The sequence below is a fragment of the Leptosomus discolor genome, chromosome 1 (assembly GCF_034619465.1).
Source record: "Leptosomus discolor isolate bLepDis1 chromosome 1, bLepDis1.hap2, whole genome shotgun sequence".
Classification (NCBI taxonomy): Eukaryota; Metazoa; Chordata; class Aves; order Leptosomiformes; family Leptosomidae; genus Leptosomus; species Leptosomus discolor.
The window spans coordinates 81,903,911-81,922,463 of NC_141391.1; the positions used below are offsets into that span (position 1 = coordinate 81,903,911).

Genomic DNA, 18,553 nt, shown 5'->3' on the forward strand with positions numbered 1-18,553 from the left:
GCTGCCGTCAATGATAAAAAGTCTTGCTCTGCTGCTTCAGTGTTTTGAAAGCTGGAGTTACATTTGGCAGGAGAGGTTCCTGTGCCAGGTATGTGCCTTTTTGCCTTTTACTGCCAGTCATTCCAAATTTAGGCAAGATCTGAAAAAACTGTGTATCACAGTTTTGCAACTAAAAGCTCTGAAGATTGTCAATGCTAGCTGAGCTCCAGACTCCCAGTTGACCAGATAGTACCAGATCATGGTACAGCTCAGGGCTACTAAAACCCAATATCCTTGTAATGACTTCTCCCACCTGACGACCCAAGGCAGGGTCATATTCCAGAGCTAAAAGCTGAGAGTTTGTCTCTCCTGTATCCTCAGTTCCCCTCACATGAGGACCCACTAGTTAATGCAGAGAAGTTCAATTGAAAACTGGTATGAAGCAAGTGCCATAGTTTGATTAGAGACAGAGAAAGGAGTTCAACAAAGACATGGGACTAGCAATGCATAGAAATTGCTCCTGGTGAGTCTATATTGGAAGGAGGGAAGAAATGGGGATGGAGAGCTGGAAAAGCAGAGCAAGCAAAGAGTGACTTTGGAAAAGGATGCTGAGACTAGGAGTTGGGTGAGGCGGAAGGCTCTTTGGAAGTACAGCCAGACAAAACAGCCAGGAAGTGAGAGGGTAAAATAGCAGGGTAGATACTGGACATGATAATCCCAGGAGTGAAAAAGGGGCAGTGGTGGTTGAAAGATAAAGGGAGGTAACGAAAATCAGAAGAAGGACCAGTAGAAAGTCAGCATGAATTAGATGAGAATCTGCATATGGGGGGGAAACTGTATGTGGAAAACAATTAGTGTGGTGGGGAAATAGCTGGGACTGGGAAGATAAAGCCTTGCAGGGCAGAGTCACTGGGGCAAGAGACCAGGAAGGGCAGAGCACTCAGCAAAACAGTGGAGGGGGGGGGGGGGGGGGCGGGTAGCAAAACTAGATGAGCATCCACAGAGATCCAAGCAGTCTGGGAAGGTTCAGAATAAATACAGATGTAGAGCCAGGGAAATGGTACTCTTGGGGCATGGATGCTGAACATATAGAACTGGAAAAGGATCTGAGCAGGCAAGAAGGCAAGGAGACAGACTGGGTGTCAGGAAAGGGGAAGACTGAGTCTAGGGAAAGAAGATGGGGATTAGAAATTACTCTCTCTCAGAGGGAGAGGCCTCTAGGTGAATAATTTTACAAGCCTTTGTCTGGGCTTATATTGACAGAGAAAAAGTCAGCTCTAGACAGTATTCTTATAATTCTCAAATTATTCCTATGATATCAGCTATACTTTCCCATTTAGCAGAACATTTCCATCTGCCAGGAGAAATGCAATCATGTATTACAACAGAATCGTGTAAATGAGACCAATAGAGGCAATATTCTCTTTTAAACTGTTTCTCACAATTCTCTTTTGCAACCTTGGGAATTCTGCTTATATACAAAAAGTGAGAAGTAAAACCCATAAACAGTCCAATGGTTTGCTGCTCTTTTGCAGACACTGAAAAAGAGAAATATCAAAGGATCCTTCACTCTTCTAAATTACCAACCTGCAATTTCTCTTTCTGTGAATTTTGCCACTGATTATATCTAGGTAGGATTTACCCCATCTTTCTTTGAAAAGAAAACTGAAATAAAGCACTTGTTCTCCTAATCCAGCTTTTAATTAATAAAAGGCTGCAACATTAATATGATTGGTTTACATTTTTGTTAAGGATATTTCAGTGTAAGGATCAGCTCCTTACCCTCTGCAAGTTAGCAGGGTATTAGAGAATGATATTATTTCCTTTTACCTGCCTCCAAGTGTAATATATAACGCAATGCAACTTGTCATCAGCTTTAGTTAGGTTTAGTGTTCTTATTAATAAGCTCTCCAAATAGAAGACACTTTTTCTTTTTCTTTTTTGACATTGCCAGTCAAAGAAGAAATTAAAGCGGTTTCATTTCCCATATTACAATTGTTTCATAAAATGTGTTTTCTCTCAAAATGTGTGACTGTTTTGGCCTACAGCAATTTGTTGCTTTGGAAAGTGCCTAGAATTTTAAGCATCTGCTTTTAAGAAGCAGGTCCTTGATTTATGTAAATTGTGACTCTGATAAAGTTATTTAAATCAGCTGAGAAAGTGTCCCTGCTAACTAGGCTGCTGATATTTACTCTGGAAAACAGATGAGGAACCTTATTATATTTATCACGACAAATGTCCCACAGATATCATATTTTTGAGGCTGTGCTACTTAATCTGATGTACAAGCCTAAGGTTCTACATGAGTCATTTAACAGCTTGCATTAAAAACACAAAGAGCACTGACACTTCAGGCTAATATAGGACAGTCAAGGATATCTTTATAGTACAATTATGACAGCTCTGAAGCGTAGGATTTAGCCAAGCGGTGGCATAACTTGGTCATAATAATGGGAAAACAGATCAGAAAACTACAGGTGGCATTTTTTTAGTGTGCTACTCAGTGGACACATATCAAACACATTTAAGGTGGGCAAGGCTGTAGCCATCTCTTGGAGCAGCTCCCTCTGGCACCTGGGGTCACAGTAGGAGAGACCTTGCTCTGCCCTGTGTGCTACATTACAATGAATTGTCCCCAGATCAGCCCTATGCCCCACACTGCCCTGACTGAGCCACTCTGCCCTCCCATCCCCATATGTTGTGTGGTCCTACAACCACCAGCACTCAAAACTTGTGTCCAGCCACCTGGCAACACTTTGTCTCATGCCAAAAAAGAAGCAAAAGTCTTGTCTATCAAAGTGCTTCAAAAACGTGCTAAAATGTTAATTATGAATGTGTGGGGTTCACTGAGTTTCAGTTCTGTCTTTATTACCAGTCAAGGATGCCACAACAGCCCAGCTGTCCCTGTCACCCTTCTATACCAGGTTGACACTTTCAGTGTGGACAGTACTGAACTGCACAGTTTCCCAGTCTGTCTGTATATTCTGTTCTGGGGCCCTGGTTTCGATTGCAGCCTAATAAAGAGGCAGCTTGTGTTATAGCAGGCTCAGTGTGTTGATGTATGTTTTTCAAAGGTATGTTGGCTGCAATTGCAACTGTGTTCTTTGTGAGATATTCATAAATGCCTAGAGAAGCATGCATCTAGAATATGGATCTGAAGAAAAGTTGTTCGTATATGACACTTCTGAATTTCAGAGGGACTTATATTCCTAAACGCAATGCCCGCTTGAACTTTTGAAAATATCAGGTAAAAATCTCATTCTCTTCAGTCATCCATGTTGCTATAGCCAAAGACTATTTCCCTATATCTTCTACTGAGGCCAAATCTAGTGAAAATATTGCACAGTGGGAAAAAAAAACCCAACATTTCTAGGTGCTAATACTGTGATAACCAAACCTGCCTGTGTTTCTTACATCCAAAGACAAGTTAAGACCACTTAGGAAAGTCACAGCTTGACTCTGCTAGCTGGTTTAAAGGCATTTTAGTATTCATCTAACACTTGCTGTATGCCAAAGGTGAGATGTTCTTCCTCAGTGCTTTTTATTCAGTACTAGCCATTTCTCTTACACTTTTAGATACTGCTATTTGTTCAAGGAGTAAGTCACTGTCTGGAAGAAAAACTGCTTTTGAAAATAGAATTCAACTGTCTGTCTTGACTCACACAGAGATATCCTAGCAAATCCCAAATCCCTTGCAAAGAAAATACTTAGACAAAACAAGATTTACCATTTCTTTAAGAGATTTCTGGAAATGGCATACAGCTCTAGTGCACAGAGCATACTTTTAAATAGAGCAGGTTTACTATGTTACTTTGAGTACTTATCTAAGGAAAAAGCATTCCCGACTGATAACATCTGGCAAAGAAAAAATAAATTTGTTATGAAAGCCACATTATTTTGAGCACAGGCTGGTAGGAAACAAACTACAGAACAAGTTTTCACATGTATTTTGCCTTGACTTTTATTCCCAGGAGTGATGTTTATTCTCTGGCCTTTGCCACATCACATCACTGAGTATTTCAGTTTTTTCATCCATAAAAGTAAAAACGTAATACTGGCCCAGCTCTTTTTAATGAGGCAATGCAAAACTGGCCTCAGGGCAGCACCCAAAGGCCTTCCACAGCTACCCTCCATGAACTGCCACTTGCTGGTTTTCACGGGGTAGGAGCAGCCGCTACAAATGTTCTGGCAGCCTCTGCAAATTAATTCTCAGCGTGCACCAGTCAACTGATTGGGACTGGTTAGATACACGTGTTACAAGAACACGGCCACAACGAGTCCTGTAGTCTTTAGTATGATACTGTCACTGGCTGTGATGACAAGGGCCAGTTTAAGACTATGGGCCTGCCCTACCCCTGCTGGCACCACTCTGTGCAGCTGCACTGTAAGCCAGGTCTGCGTTAAAAAGAAAGGAGGAGGAGATGGGAATACACATTAGACCAATAAAACAGATCCAGTTTGCAACACAGCTCCTCAGACAGTTGTAGCAGAAAAACTGAGGAGGTGATGAGCTGTAACAGAGCAGGGGAGAGCAGGGTCAGAGAGAGTGCTGAAGGGTCAGAAATTGCCAGGATGCCTTCAAACCCGCATCTTGTGGATTCACTAAAATGTAATCTTGACTCACTAAGTCCCTTTAAGCAATGTAAAATATAATTATATAGACCATTACTTTTCACTGATGTTGTGATACTAAAAGGAAGGAGGAAGTTACTAAAGAAAAATGGAAAGTCAGCATCTGATACTATATGTGATGATAAAAGAGAAAGGGAAGGAACAGAGTAACTGTGTAACTGGTGCCAGTTCTCAGAAAAGCATAAGCCAAGGTGTGTGATTGTGTCTCCTTGGTTAAACAGTATTCAATTGGCAAAATACCTAATCAAATCCAGCTGCAAATTAATGTTACTTACTCACTAAACCTGATAATTTAATGATGTTCTATTTGCTTATTTTGAACTGGTATGATGAATGCATCTTAATTCTCTTTTAAGATCTATTTTAAATTTATGTACGTGGCTAAAAGACTTGTTCTACTTTAAAGTACAATAGACAATGACCTCATTTACTTACATTATCTGACACTGTTTACTTCACATGACCACTGAAAATGTACCCATTACAGGATGAGTATATGCTTGTGTTCAGGAAACTGAATTATGAATGCAGGTTTCCTTACCTGGCCTATCATGGCACTACAGAGTGGTACTGCCACAGCTTCTGAATTCTCAGCAAGGTCTGGCCTCCAGGGTAGGGTTAGTTCCTTGGTGAGAAAGAAATGAATTGACACAGACAGAGTTTACGGCATCCTTGCATCTGTTATTTATGGTAGATGCAATTTTAAAGAGAGGAATTAGATAGCAAAGTCAGTGTTGTGGAATGTGATTCAGAGACTGGTTTTGAAACTCCAGAAGAGTCTCCCTCAAACAAAACACCACACTGTTCCTCTGAGCAGAGGAAAGACACTGCTTAAGTTCCTCTCCCCAGATAATCAGACAAGAACTTTCAGTTTTATGTGCCTTACTCTTCTTTTTTTGGCAGCTAGAGTTAATTTCAAGTTATTAAAATAACTTAAGAACATGCCATTGTTGAAAGGCGCATTCCTACTCTCACACTTTCATCAGCACTACAGCATGTGGGAGCATATAATCAAGTCCATTAAAATATTAATCTTGCTGAAAACAAACCCCTCCCAAAGGTGCATGATTATAACAATCAGCACCAGTAAGGCATTGGATAACAAGTTATCCCAAAGCTAGTGGTGAAGCAGAACCATCCCACCTATAGATGAAGTCTCAGACTAGCTGAAACCACTCACAAAACTCCTGTAAGAAACATTTTCCTCAGAAGATTCTAGAGCTTACAGTATTTTCTTTAGGCTTATGGCTGTTGAAAGACTTACAGTCCCTCAGAGAATTAATCTACTTTTACTTAGAAATGTTTTTCCAGATGCCTTGGATTTAAAGGACACATTTACAAGCCATAGATTTTACCAAACACTAGAAAAATTTTGCTACCATGAAGCATTACATTTTGGACACCCTAACTCCTGAGCAAGTTTTTTCAAAACTTACATAAGCTCAACATAATTGATTTACATCCCCCATTGTAGCACCTATATGGTTTGCCACACAAAGAAGCATCTTACTGCTAGCTCTATAAGCAAAGGGTCATGCAGATTTCAGCTAGCCAGAAATATTTTATCTACATGCTATTATAGTTTGCTATAACTGATAACAAGTTGCAACTGTAGAATGGTGAACATCCTCAGAACACATATCTCTAGAAGCACGGGGGTCACTCACAAATACAACAGCCACTCCCTGAAAAAATTTGGTCCAAGTAACTGCATAGAGTTGTGCTGGGGAAGGAGGGAAGAGTAGTTTTTTAGTGTTCTAGAGGGAGAGAATATACTGAGGATAGAAATGGTTTTGTTTCCAACAGGGTTTCATTTAAATTCATCCTTCTCTCTAACTTCAACCTGACAGCCTGCTATCTGCCACATCTACAATAGCTTACAAACTGAATGGCTACCTGCAAAAAATCAGAGACAGAAGTCTTGAATACGTCAAAGTCCTACAAACTTCATTGAAATTGACTGCTGATTAGTGGACTGAGCACTCAGCTAATGACCCTGCTGAGGAGGGAATCGGTGGTGTGAACCCAGCTGGCCCACAAGGTCTGCCGGAGCACACACCTACCCTGAACACACTCCCTCTGCCACACTGCTGCTTGCCCAGGTGACAGCGTAAGGAAGGGATGAGGCACTGAGGAGCCCCATGGCATTTCAAGAAAGTACTGCAAGAATCTACTGAATCCATGGAGCATGAGAAGAAACTGGGCTTATTTGGAAGGGTTATCAAGGCATAGGCCACTCTCCTTACAGCTTTCTTAGTCCTGTCACCCATACAGCTACTTTACAATGCTCTTGCCACCTTTACAGACTCTCCAGCCTGACTGGGGCTAGGTTATGCACACCAGGAAAGGAGCTAAACTCCGGCCACAGGAGAAGTAAAAGCAAAGAATAAATTCTTGTCTAAATTCTTGAGCATTCTCCACTCTCAAACCAGAAAGTATAGTATCAACCTCAGCTTCAAAGTGCTACAATAATACCAGCTGTATCACCAGCAAGACCACAGGGTACCACTATATATCACTATGTAGTATACTAAAATACATATGATACTATGTACTATACATTATTACATGGTATACTATATTGCAATATTGCAAGATACTACTACAGTATCACTAGTTGTAACAGAATGAGTACAAACATAGTCCACGGCCTGAAAAGGATTACAGTCAAGTATTGCAGCGAACACAGCTTTGCATTTTTAGCACATTTGTCGTATTATCAGAGTTTCACGTACATGTTTGCAATATTTGTGTGCCTGTCAAATTTGGGAAAAGTGTCTAAATTAATGATAAAGATCTAAATTATCAAAATAATGCAGTTAGATCAACAGACTGGCACATCTCCTCCAAGCGCTTTTTAAGAAGCTTCCCAAGATATGGTCTATCCTAATGAGCTGTTCTTTAGCTAATTCCTTCCAAAGAATAACGCCAAGCACTCAGGTAATCCATCATATCTAGGTAGGTTGACTTTGCCCTTTGCAATGATAATGCCTCATTTCTATATCTGCTGAGTGGGAAGGGAGCCTTTTTCTTGCCTCTTGGAATGGTTCAGAAGACTTAGGCTGGAATTCATCAAGTTGCATAAATATGTGCCCACCCTTAAGCTCCTTTGTAATTATGCAGACACTTACCCAGCACTAGGAATCCATCTGAACTACGCCACTTCTACGACATGCAAAGACCATGTGAGTCTTCAAATTATAAAAAAATAAGCACATGAAATAAATCAATATTCAGAGAATCAGTTAATATACTAATTATCCACACAGAGAAAAGGACAAAACACTGAATTTTGAGCCTGCTAAAAACCCTTTCCTTCTTTAGCGCATAAGACATTTATCTGTAAATAAAATGTCACTAGTGAATAATTGTGAAGTTAAAAGAAATTTGTAGTAATTAAGGGCAGAGCCGAGCACTGAAACATTCCCTCCAGGGATACTTACTCAAATACTGCCTTGTTTAAATGTTAGAGAATTTAGGCTAAAACTTAAATAATTATAATTATCCATAACCCACAGATGACTAAGTGATTACTGATGAGTGATAGTTGGTCAAAATTAGACTAATTTATCACTTTATATGTAAATATCACAGAGTATGCTTTAAAAACAATAATTTATGATTAGAGAACTATCCCAAAAGTTTATAAGTAAAAAAATCATAAAACTAACATTTAAAATTTTCGCTGCAGTTTTTAATACTTACTATATTGTTATCTAGTGGATCCAAGACTAAAAGTGAATTCGCCAGTAGTTTTGAATACCCGCAATAAAGCAATCAATTTACAAGCAATTTATAAGCAATTGAAGTGACATACTGTATGCTTTCTTCTGCATCCTGCTGCAGAGTCCTGTCACACATCAGAATTCCACTCTGCTAGACACCATATAAATGTAGGACAAAAATTTAATCCCTGCCCAAAAGTAGTTAAACACTACAAGAAAGATCCTAGCCTTAAAAAAGAAAAAAAAAAAAAAAAGAAAAAAAAAAATAATATTACCTTTTATTAACATTAATTTTTAATTCCTTGACAGATGACATTCTGAACAAGCAAATGTACTGACTTCACTGCTTTGGATGTGCCGTCTTAGAACATGAATTGACCTCGCCTTTGGTCACTGAGCTTTGTTCTAGGTAAGGGGACTAAATGTAAGAAATGGATGTGTATTCGGAAAACGGCAGCACTGAGACAATGAGAACAGGGAAGCTATAGGAGATGCGGCAAAAGTACCACCATGGAGGCTGTTCAAAGGAACCACGGGAAGGCTGCAATTCAGGGGACATCCGCACAGGAGGATACTAAAGTGATGGCAAAGTAACATGGCTGAAGCAATAGCGAAGACATACAATTTTGACAGTAGTACCTTGGACAACGAGGTGGAGTAAAGCAAGGCTGGAATCAACATTCATGAGGAGGCAAGGGTAGGAACCTATACAGGGACTGATCAGCATATGGACAAGCAAGGACATGAGCACGTGAGCAGCTGTATCAGAAAACAAAAGGCTGAAAATACGAGAAACTTCAGCCTGTCTGAAACCGTTGTTTTAGATAAATGCATACATACTTACATACATACAGATATATAAAATATGTATGTATACAGACATACCCACACACATATTCGTATTTGTCAGTGGTCAAAAATATCTTGACAAAATTAAATAACTTCCGTGAATGTGCATTATTCAGTCCATGTGATTGGTGTATTTTCTCCAGACTCCAACGATTTTTATTTTTGTTTCAAACTGTGTTTGTTTCTTCCCAGCTCCTTCCACTTCAGAGCTTGTTCCCAACTGATCTCAACTGCAATAAGCTAAAACCAGGCATGCTGATGAGAAGTACTGCCTGAGTGTATGGGATGCTGAGATATGACTCTCAGAGAAAGATGTCGAGCCCCACAAATGTCATTAAAGTTCAGAGTGTCAGAAACCTTAGAAATCAATTTCTTCGATGCATATTCTCTGAGGGAAAGTTTTAAAGAAAGCAGTAGACAGATTGGGACAAGGAAACAGTTGCAGCTATTGAGAAAGGAAGTCCACGTGGTTTAAGGAACAAAAGAAAGTGTGGGAGCACAGGGAGGGAAATGTCTACGAGGAAAATCACAGCTGGCTGAATGTAGTCTAGTAAAAAAATCAATAAAGAATGTAGACCTTTGTAAGAATGACGGTAGAAAGATAACTGTATTTACTGAATACACTGGTCAGAAGCTTCACAAGATAAGCAAAAAAGTAGGCTTTAGCTTCTATGTTTCCTCTTGGCCTCAAGACGAGTCTTTCAACACAGCTACACATATAAGAAGCTATGTTTTCTTTCCTGAATTACACAGCAATTTTCTCATCGTGTATGACTATACTAGTGTGAGGTCCGTGTAGCTGCCATGATTTCAACGTTTATAAATAGTTACATGTTGAACATATACTTGAACTTTGGTATCCCATGTTATCGATTTGAACAGTTGCCTTAAATATCAATTAGTAGCCTACCTGTGACAAGCATGTAGCTCCTATCATCCTCTTTCACAAAGTCCCCCCTTACATATATGTTCACTTATAGAAACAGTTACAAACTTCCAACAGGGAGGTCTCCCTAATCATTACCGAAGAATACAAAGGGTATTCTTCGTTGATTCTCTTTTTCTCTTTCCCTCAAGCAATTTCTAGCACTCTCTGCAGAAATTTTATTAAAAATGGATCATTCCTGGAGAAAAAAAAAAATTATATATACCAGCATTTACAAAGAACAGCAACACAAAGTTTGTTCCCAAATTCCTAATTGTCCCTGCTCACAATCCCATACACAATACTACCATCCTGATATCTACAGAACTCTTTAATAACAGTTCTGTAAAGACAGGTAGGGTTCACCTTTCGACTACCTTTTTAATTTGCAACACAGATTGGAACGCCTTCATTAAGAAAAAAAAAAAACAAACTAAATCACAAGTGTCTCTATTTGAAAGTTTACACTGGAATGGAAATTGCATCTTTCTCACCTAACAATGTGTATAAGCGACAGGAGATTCAGTTACTAGTTCTGAAATTATGAAAAACTGTTTAAGTGAATTAGAGCATTAAAAGTAGCTCTGTGCCCAGGCATTAAACTATGTTTAATATTTTTTTTTCCTGCAGACTGAAGAATGGCACAGGATGCTAGACAGCAGACAATAGAAGAGAACATACTTTATTAAATAGTAAGGCTAAGGATGGGAGGAGAGTATACAATTTTATTTCATTCAGTCTTAGCTTTGTTTTAAATAAAGTAATTTAATAATGAATTCCCCTGTTAACATAAATAATAAGTTTCCAATGCTTATCTCATGTCCTCTTTGAAAATAAAAGAATACAAAATGACTATCATTATTTTCCAGACATTTTTGGCTCTTGTTCAAAGATAAACCTGATCTGGTCTGCCTGTGCCTTATCCTGAGATTTTCTATTGGAAGTTACACTGCAGCATTCATCATTTGTAAGTTTCAGGTTGCTCTATTTGTTCCACTAAGACATAATGCTTTGTCAGACTTGTAAGATATTTCTATCTAAAATTATTAAAAATAAAACATTTGTTCAGCTTCCTTGTTTGATATAAACATTGAAACATTTGGAATAAAATAGGTAATTCAAATCTGAAACCTAGATAGTAATTGAGAAATTTTTTTCAGTTACTTGAGGTAGCATTGTTTACTAGTTGGTGTATGAGCACAGTATTCGTACTTGACTATTGACAGAAGAAGGTTCCATCTCAAGGCTTGGCAACAACTGTGCATGAGATGAACACAATGCTTTCTGTTCTTGCTTTAAACCTAAGGGTACACTTACAGAAAATGTGGGAGTACATATGGTTTTGAAGTGCTTCAAGAGGAGACAGCACAATAGAAGTGATGAAAGAATGTTTGTGGTGTTCTGCAGTGTCACATTGCTTCCACTTCATGCTGAGCTTTTCTTTGAAGTTCCAACAAAGCTTTTCTCCCATCTAGCCTAAGTTCCACTAGTACTCTAACTCAAAAGGTTAGATAAAGAATCTAAATAAAAAGGTTCAGACAAGAATCAAGAGATCATAGCTATACCTGTCATTGTGTCCCAAATAATTTTGGGTCTCCAAAATTCTCCAAGAGTAATGTTAGCAAAAAAACAGTTGTTTTTCAGGTGCAATCCACAATATGACACAAAACCTGCATGACCTCTGTGATCTCTGCTGCAGCCTTTGATGGTGACTCACAGGAATAAAGTCACAGCTAGTAGTAACAGGCTGTGTCTCTGATTTTCAGGTTGTTTATACATTTGGGACGTGCTACACTCCTACTTTGCAACGGTGACTTACAAGACACAATAATACTAGCTGTAATGCTTTAAATGGATCACGGCCCAGACAATGTTTAAGACTCAACAATTTTTTATTTAAACCTAGGATATCAAGAAATTTAGAGGATAAAAGTATTAGACTCTTCTATTTTTCATTTTTCTAGAGAATCTGTCCTGCTTTATGCAGCCCTACATTTAAATAGTACTTTTTTTTTTTTTTCCTAACATGTCTCTGTCATGTGGTGGAAAATACGCCAAAGAGAAAGGGATGCTTTCAGATTGTTGTTTCTTGTACTCTGGTAAAAAAATGCTGGTTGGAGGAATTCCTGGAAAATACCATTATTTAACAATTCTGCTTAGTGCTTTGAAACAGCAGCCCCAGACTTTATCCCATAATCCCACACGAGTGACCCTTACTTTTGCAAGTAGTATAACTAGAGATGGCAACAGATTGCTATGTACAACATAATTCCTTTACATGGGGCTGATACACTATATTGTTTTTTACTGTTCATGCCTCTCCCTTCTTAAAAGCTTTGGATAACATGTGCAGTCATTAAAAGTTTCTTTCTAAATAGTACCACAAAATGCAGGATAATTTTTATTTGCAAGCAACATGCGTTGAATTGCTGTGACCTCTTCCAGGTAGAGGATCCATCACAGTTATCCCGTCTCATAGGTCCTAAGCACGCTGAAGGGGCAGGTTACCCATAAGGGCAGAATAAACAGCTTCCCATTATCCCTAGACTAGGCCAACAGATAAATGTCACAATTTATCCAATGCTTGTATTCAGAAAAGTTGACCTTATCTGAAAACATAGCCTTTTTTCATTTGAATTAAGTCTTGAATTAACTATAATCCTGAAGGTTTCCACATTGCACAAGTGCAGAACAAAATACGTGAAATAATTATGAACCTATCAGACAAATACTGCTAGTAAACATCCATCTCTAAGAGTCCCAAAGCAGAGGTCTTCTGTAATTTGTGAAAGACATGAGTGTCAAATAAGGAGGTCACTCAGTCTGGCTGCTGAGGAATATGAGTCAAGGAAACCATGAACCTTGTGAAAGTCAACTGACCTCCCTATACCTCAGTCAGACTACAAGGATAATTAAATAAAGTAGAAGTGTACTAAAAATTAGATGCAACATTTGCATCAAATATGCCCGAACTAAAAAAAAAAAAAAAAATCACATACGAAACCCTGCTCTGCAGACAATTATACACCTGGATTTAATAATACAGTGTTTCATGGCCTCCTGTAGAACCTTACCTATGAAGAGCTAATCTTAGAATTAGACCCTCCATCACCTGTATATGGTAAAAGCACCCACGGATCTTTACAAAACCAGAGGAGACATGATCTCTGCCTCGTAAAATTTAAATCAAATGGCCAACAGCAAATAGAACAGAGTAATCTGAAATAGTGTGTGTATATGTACTACTTTTTTCTGCAAACCAAACACTAAAAAATGTATTTTAGAAAATCACGGTATTTTAAAGGTTTTCAAACACATATTCCATGGAACAAGACAAAAGATATACGAGAAAAATACTATAAAATGATATTATTAGTGCTTGTAGAGGAGTTACCTAATTCACAGGGCAATATTCATGGTACTTGGGCATTTAATTGCTTGATTAAGCGCTCAGTCAAAGTACATGGTTTTTGCCGCAGTGCTCTTAAGTGGTTTGTATACAGTTTGCCTCCCTGGACCTCACTTGAGACTTCCCTACTCAAGATGCAGGCAAAACACCCAAATTAATTCCAGTAAATTTTTCATGGGTATAGCCATCGATTCCCTGTGGTACTTGTGCAGTGGCCTCCAAAGTAATCTAGGGTCTTTTCCACTGACACCAGCAAGCCTTGATCAGGCCTGTCATCACAGAATAATGTTAATACCAACCTCAAAAGAGTAAGGCACAGAAACTAAAGCACACTCCTAAAAATGGATGATAAAAACTCGGTACTTTGAAAGGAGTTACAACCAGAGTAGAAAGAATCAGGGTAATATTAGTTCTAATTCTCTTAACATTATCCACAATATTTACAGTATGATTTAATTTGGTGATTCTGGATAAAACTTTAAGTGAAAAAAATTGTAAGTCTCTCATTGAATGTCCCATCTATATTCACTGAGTTCTTCAGTGTATTTCAGAGCTGTAAATACATTTCACATCAATACCTAAACGTTGAAGTAGGTACTAAGTTGAGCTAGATGTCTCTTGCTGTACTCTGAGGCCCAGAACAGCACAGAAAGAAGAAACTGCACTACTTTTAGTGAATTAACTTCAGATTTGACCTACAGACGCAGGTTTCTACGGGGTAATGTTAAGTAATTCACTATAGGCTCATTTAATCCTGAGGTCTCTTGCAAACAAGGCTGCCAAATTGCAAAGGTGCTTTGTGAAATCACCTATTGTACATCAGATGCCGAACCGAGACTCCAGTGTTCATCCTCTGCCAAGTCCTCAGATGTAAAAAGCTCATGTTCTACCTCACTAAAGATCCTTTTTTTTAACAGCAGAATGAGAGCTGCAACAGACTGCAGGTTGCCAATAAAAATCAGAGGTTTACTTAACTTGTTTTAGACATTAAATGCTAGCCTGGCGGTCTTTAGCTCTTGGGTGTTTTCCATGATGAGAAAAAAATACGGCAAATACACAAAACCATTTTACACAATGACAGTCCCATATCTTGTAAGCAGTCATTCTGCTAAAGGGCAAGTTCCTGCTCCCATTTAAATCAACAGCAAAATTTTTACTTACAGGATTGGAGCCTTCATCCAGCTTTTGTGTTCATGAATGAAATAAAGAAAATAAAGAAGAATGAATCAAAGAAATAAAGAATGAAATAAAGATCAAATGCAATATCCTGGTGATAGATCTCCTTGCACCACACAGTCATTCTTTTACCTTCAAGATTAATATAGACAATGTGCTTGTAGGGCATTTATGTAAAATTTAAATACCCATCAGGAAGGCTGGGATGTCCTGACAGCATCAAAATTCCTGTGCACGGATGGGTAAAGAGCAGCATGCACATGGCTGGGTGGTGATCACTGGAAATCCCAAAGACGTTCAGGATTCCAGAGGAAGAGCAGCCAAATTAGAAGCGCGTAATCCATTAGAGTTACCATCTGGAAATTCTGGGCACTCTTTTACAGCCTTCAAGATTTGCACAATCCAGAAGGAGAAGACTCACCTGAGAAAACCCGGGCGTATGTAACCTTTTTGTTACAAACTTGCCAGGGATAAGAACATGAAAAATACATCATCACAATGAATGCTGCTGAACTTCAGTTAGCCAGAATCAGGGCATCATGGTAAGTTTCCTGATGCCATCTCTCCCACAAAGCCCACTTGAGCAGAATGGACAAGACTAATAGAAAACGTCCTACTGATCTGACGCAGAGTTGACACACAAAAGCTGTGCTGTTAGTATACCAGCTAAACTCAGCTGAAAAGCTGGGTAAAAACTAGTACTGTAACTTCTTCATTGTTAAGAAATTACACTTAAACTAGTAAGGTGTTATTTTCCAGAAATGGATAAATGCTATCAGCTGTCTACTAGAGTATCAGTATCTGTATCTTGCAAAAAGTGTTAACTTAAAACAGACAATCTCTCATTGGGAATGGACCTCCGGCTCACGCTCACACACAATAACTATTGCCAAAAAAATTTAAAAAAAAATAAAATTGCCCATTTAACTTTATTCTGTGATTGAAACTTTGCAATTGTAAATTTCTATTTAAACAAGAACTAACCAATAGAAAGTAACATTTTGGATGAGAGTCCTTGTAGAAATTAAACACCGGTGTTTCTCAGGAGAGGTTCGTTATGATAGCACTTAGTTTTAATGAAGAGAAATCAACCAAAAATTTGACCAAATCAGAAACACAACTTTTTTCCATATTGCTTATTACTAGGACTGTACTTCATAGGCTGTTAAACAAACCTCCAGGCTTCTGGATTTTAGCTGCAACCAATGTGAAAGCACAGAAGAGAGCAGCACTCTTGGCTTTTATCACTTGGTTATGTCCTAAAGCTATCAAAAATCAGTGGTTAGAAATCAGCCCTTTCCCAGGACACCACAGAACTTACTGCCATTTCTTGATTGTTTTAAACACCTTGGCATCAGAAATATTTCTGTCCTCTGCCACATTGGGAAATGTGGTGTTGGGTTCCACAGGACTTGGCAGCATCCCTCCTGGTCCCTTCTGCTGTTAAACTGCACGCTGCCCCAGGGTTTCCAAACCAGATGCACATCAGGCTTCATGGCATGCCTCCAACAGAAAAGGCTTTGAGCAATTCAGCTCTTCTACACTGTGTGGGTCCCAAACAACACAAACCCCTCAAGTGCCCTGAGGCTGAAATAGCGCTTGCAGGGACAAGTCACTAATAGACAGTTTCCTAACGCCAGTAGGACAAAATGGGCCACAGAAGCCACAGTAAAGAAAACCTCCCTTACATGAAGGAATGAAACATTGCTATGTTACTTCTGGTGTACAAAAAAGAACAGTGTAAAATCTTTCCGTCTTTCTCTTCCAGCTATTATTAATTTGTAATGCAAAAACATACCATTCAGTAATCACAGTGATAACTCATTGAAACACCGAAAAAGCTGATAGCACAGCACAAAGTTTTTTCTTCGAACCCTGCGAGAAGCTTCTCAACCTAGGATTTAACTTTGGGATTTGCAAAGCTACAGAAGGCTGATTTAAATATCCCTGTTCAGAAAACTTGGCCCACTAGTGCTCTCACTAAATTACAGCTGGTCAGTTGGTTAAAGATTAAGGTATCCAGAAATTACCGGACCTGAGGACCACAAAAATCCAGCCGTAACAGCTGGGCCAGAATAGCCCAAACTTTGACTACTCTTTACTAATAAGTGTCCTTGTTAATGGTCTCTGAATGTAAACAGCTGGGATCAGACACAACACACACAAAGGCAAGCTATAGATATGAGAAAGCAAAGATGGGATGTTGCAAAGATATTACAACGATCAAAACTGAATGGACCGCAAAACTCAAATCAGGCTGTAAAACAAAAGGGCTTTTTAATGGGTGGAAATTATTTATAATATATTATTCTCCTCGCATAATAAAGAGGAAGTCTCTTTTTTTCCTTTTGCTGTTCTCTTATATATTGGATTGAAACACTTCCTTCTGGTCCTCTCTGCCAAGCCTCGGTATCAGAGGAAATATCAGCTCGCTATTGTTAGTATATAAATTAGCTGAACTTCATCTAAGACCAGTCTGTAGAACTATTGTGCCAAAAAAAAAAAAAAAGTTGGTATTCTCTTAAAGTACAGCATCTCTATTTTAAATAAACCTGCACAGAAACCAGGATTCCTTTGGAGAATGTAAAGGACTATAAAGGGGTAAATAAGGTAGCACCTGGAAAGTAGCCTCCGCAGGTGTCTTAGCTCCACATAGGCCAGATATAACCACCGTCATACTGAATATTACCTTATTCTGCACTATGTAGGGCTGTGACTGGAACTGGTTTTCTGGGTCAGCAGCCAAACTGAAATACTGGAAGCAAAAAAGCGGTTGTGTCTTTTTGGTCCTGTCCCCACCCTGGACTGGGAAAAGAATGAACTTGACCTGGAGTTCTCACTTTTTCAAAGACAGACTGAACCTCCAGGCTCTAGGACAACCAAGCAGGAAGGCAAACATGGCCAACTAAATCTCTGCTGTTAAAGCTGTTTCAGCAGTGGTGTGGGTGTCAAGGCTGTGCACTGCAGGTGACCTCGAGTGCCAAAGCAGCCAAGAAGAGCAGGTTCTGGACCCTGGGGACAGCAGAACCCAGCACCTCTGGCTGGCTGGGCACAAGAGACACCATGGGGGGCACCAGGGACAAATTATCCTACTCCGGTTTACTGAGGAAAGGGTCAAAGGAAGAATAGCATTCTACCCTCACAAGTGAAAGATACAAAGCGCAGTGTAGAGAGAAAGAGAAAAGCCCACCCCAAATTCCCTCTAATTTTCTCCTTGGAGACACTGTCTTTTGCAGAGGGAGGTGTGGTTTCCAAGACTCTCATCCTGAGATGAAAATTAAATTCCATAATCCCCAAGTTAGTGGGTAAAAGAGGGGTGACACGACTAGAATTTATCTCCAGGCTATTTTTTTTCCTCACCTCAAAATGATTCTGCAGTTCTAGTCAAAAGTGGAAACAGCTTTAGGATCAAAACCCCATTTGTGATGAATTTGCAGTCACTAAAAATGTTACCCATCTCTATTGATTAAATCGCAGGATAAAGCTAGTCTGATCCTTCCAATAAGCACAAGATTATGCCAGCATTTTCTCAGTGACTTTGCAGAGCTTTACAGCAGCCAATTAACCTGACCAGACAGGCCAAAACCAAAGTCATCACCCAGTAACACTAAAAAAACCACAGTGAGGTTAAGAAACTGCTACAACTTTTTTTGGGTATGGCACAGGATAGAGGCAACCAATTGCCTTCAGCAATGTTGAAGGTATTACATATGAAATCCAGGATAACTGTAAAGCTTATTGTGAGCTGAGACAACATGGCAAAAAATTACTTCAGCCTCTCACTAAGATTGCTAGTGTGCTGTCATTTGGCAAACCCCTGAGAAGACATGAATATTTGTTTTTCTAAATCTCAGACAG

At 39.1% G+C, this 18,553-nt stretch overlaps 1 protein-coding gene across 2 annotated transcripts in view; it reads right to left on the reverse strand.

The window, feature by feature from the left end:
* The window catches only part of MID1 (midline 1), a 97,087-nt gene that overhangs the window by 60,653 nt on the left and 17,881 nt on the right, over positions 1–18,553 (reverse strand). Inside the window, exon 2 of one of the 2 annotated variants that reach the window (XM_086460726.1) lies at positions 5,153–5,236. The exons of the other annotated variant lie outside the window; for it this stretch is intronic. Coding sequence (XP_086316852.1) covers positions 5,153–5,236 — 84 coding nt within the window. The remainder of the gene's footprint in view (positions 1–5,152; positions 5,237–18,553) is intronic. 2 annotated transcript variants of the gene reach the window in all.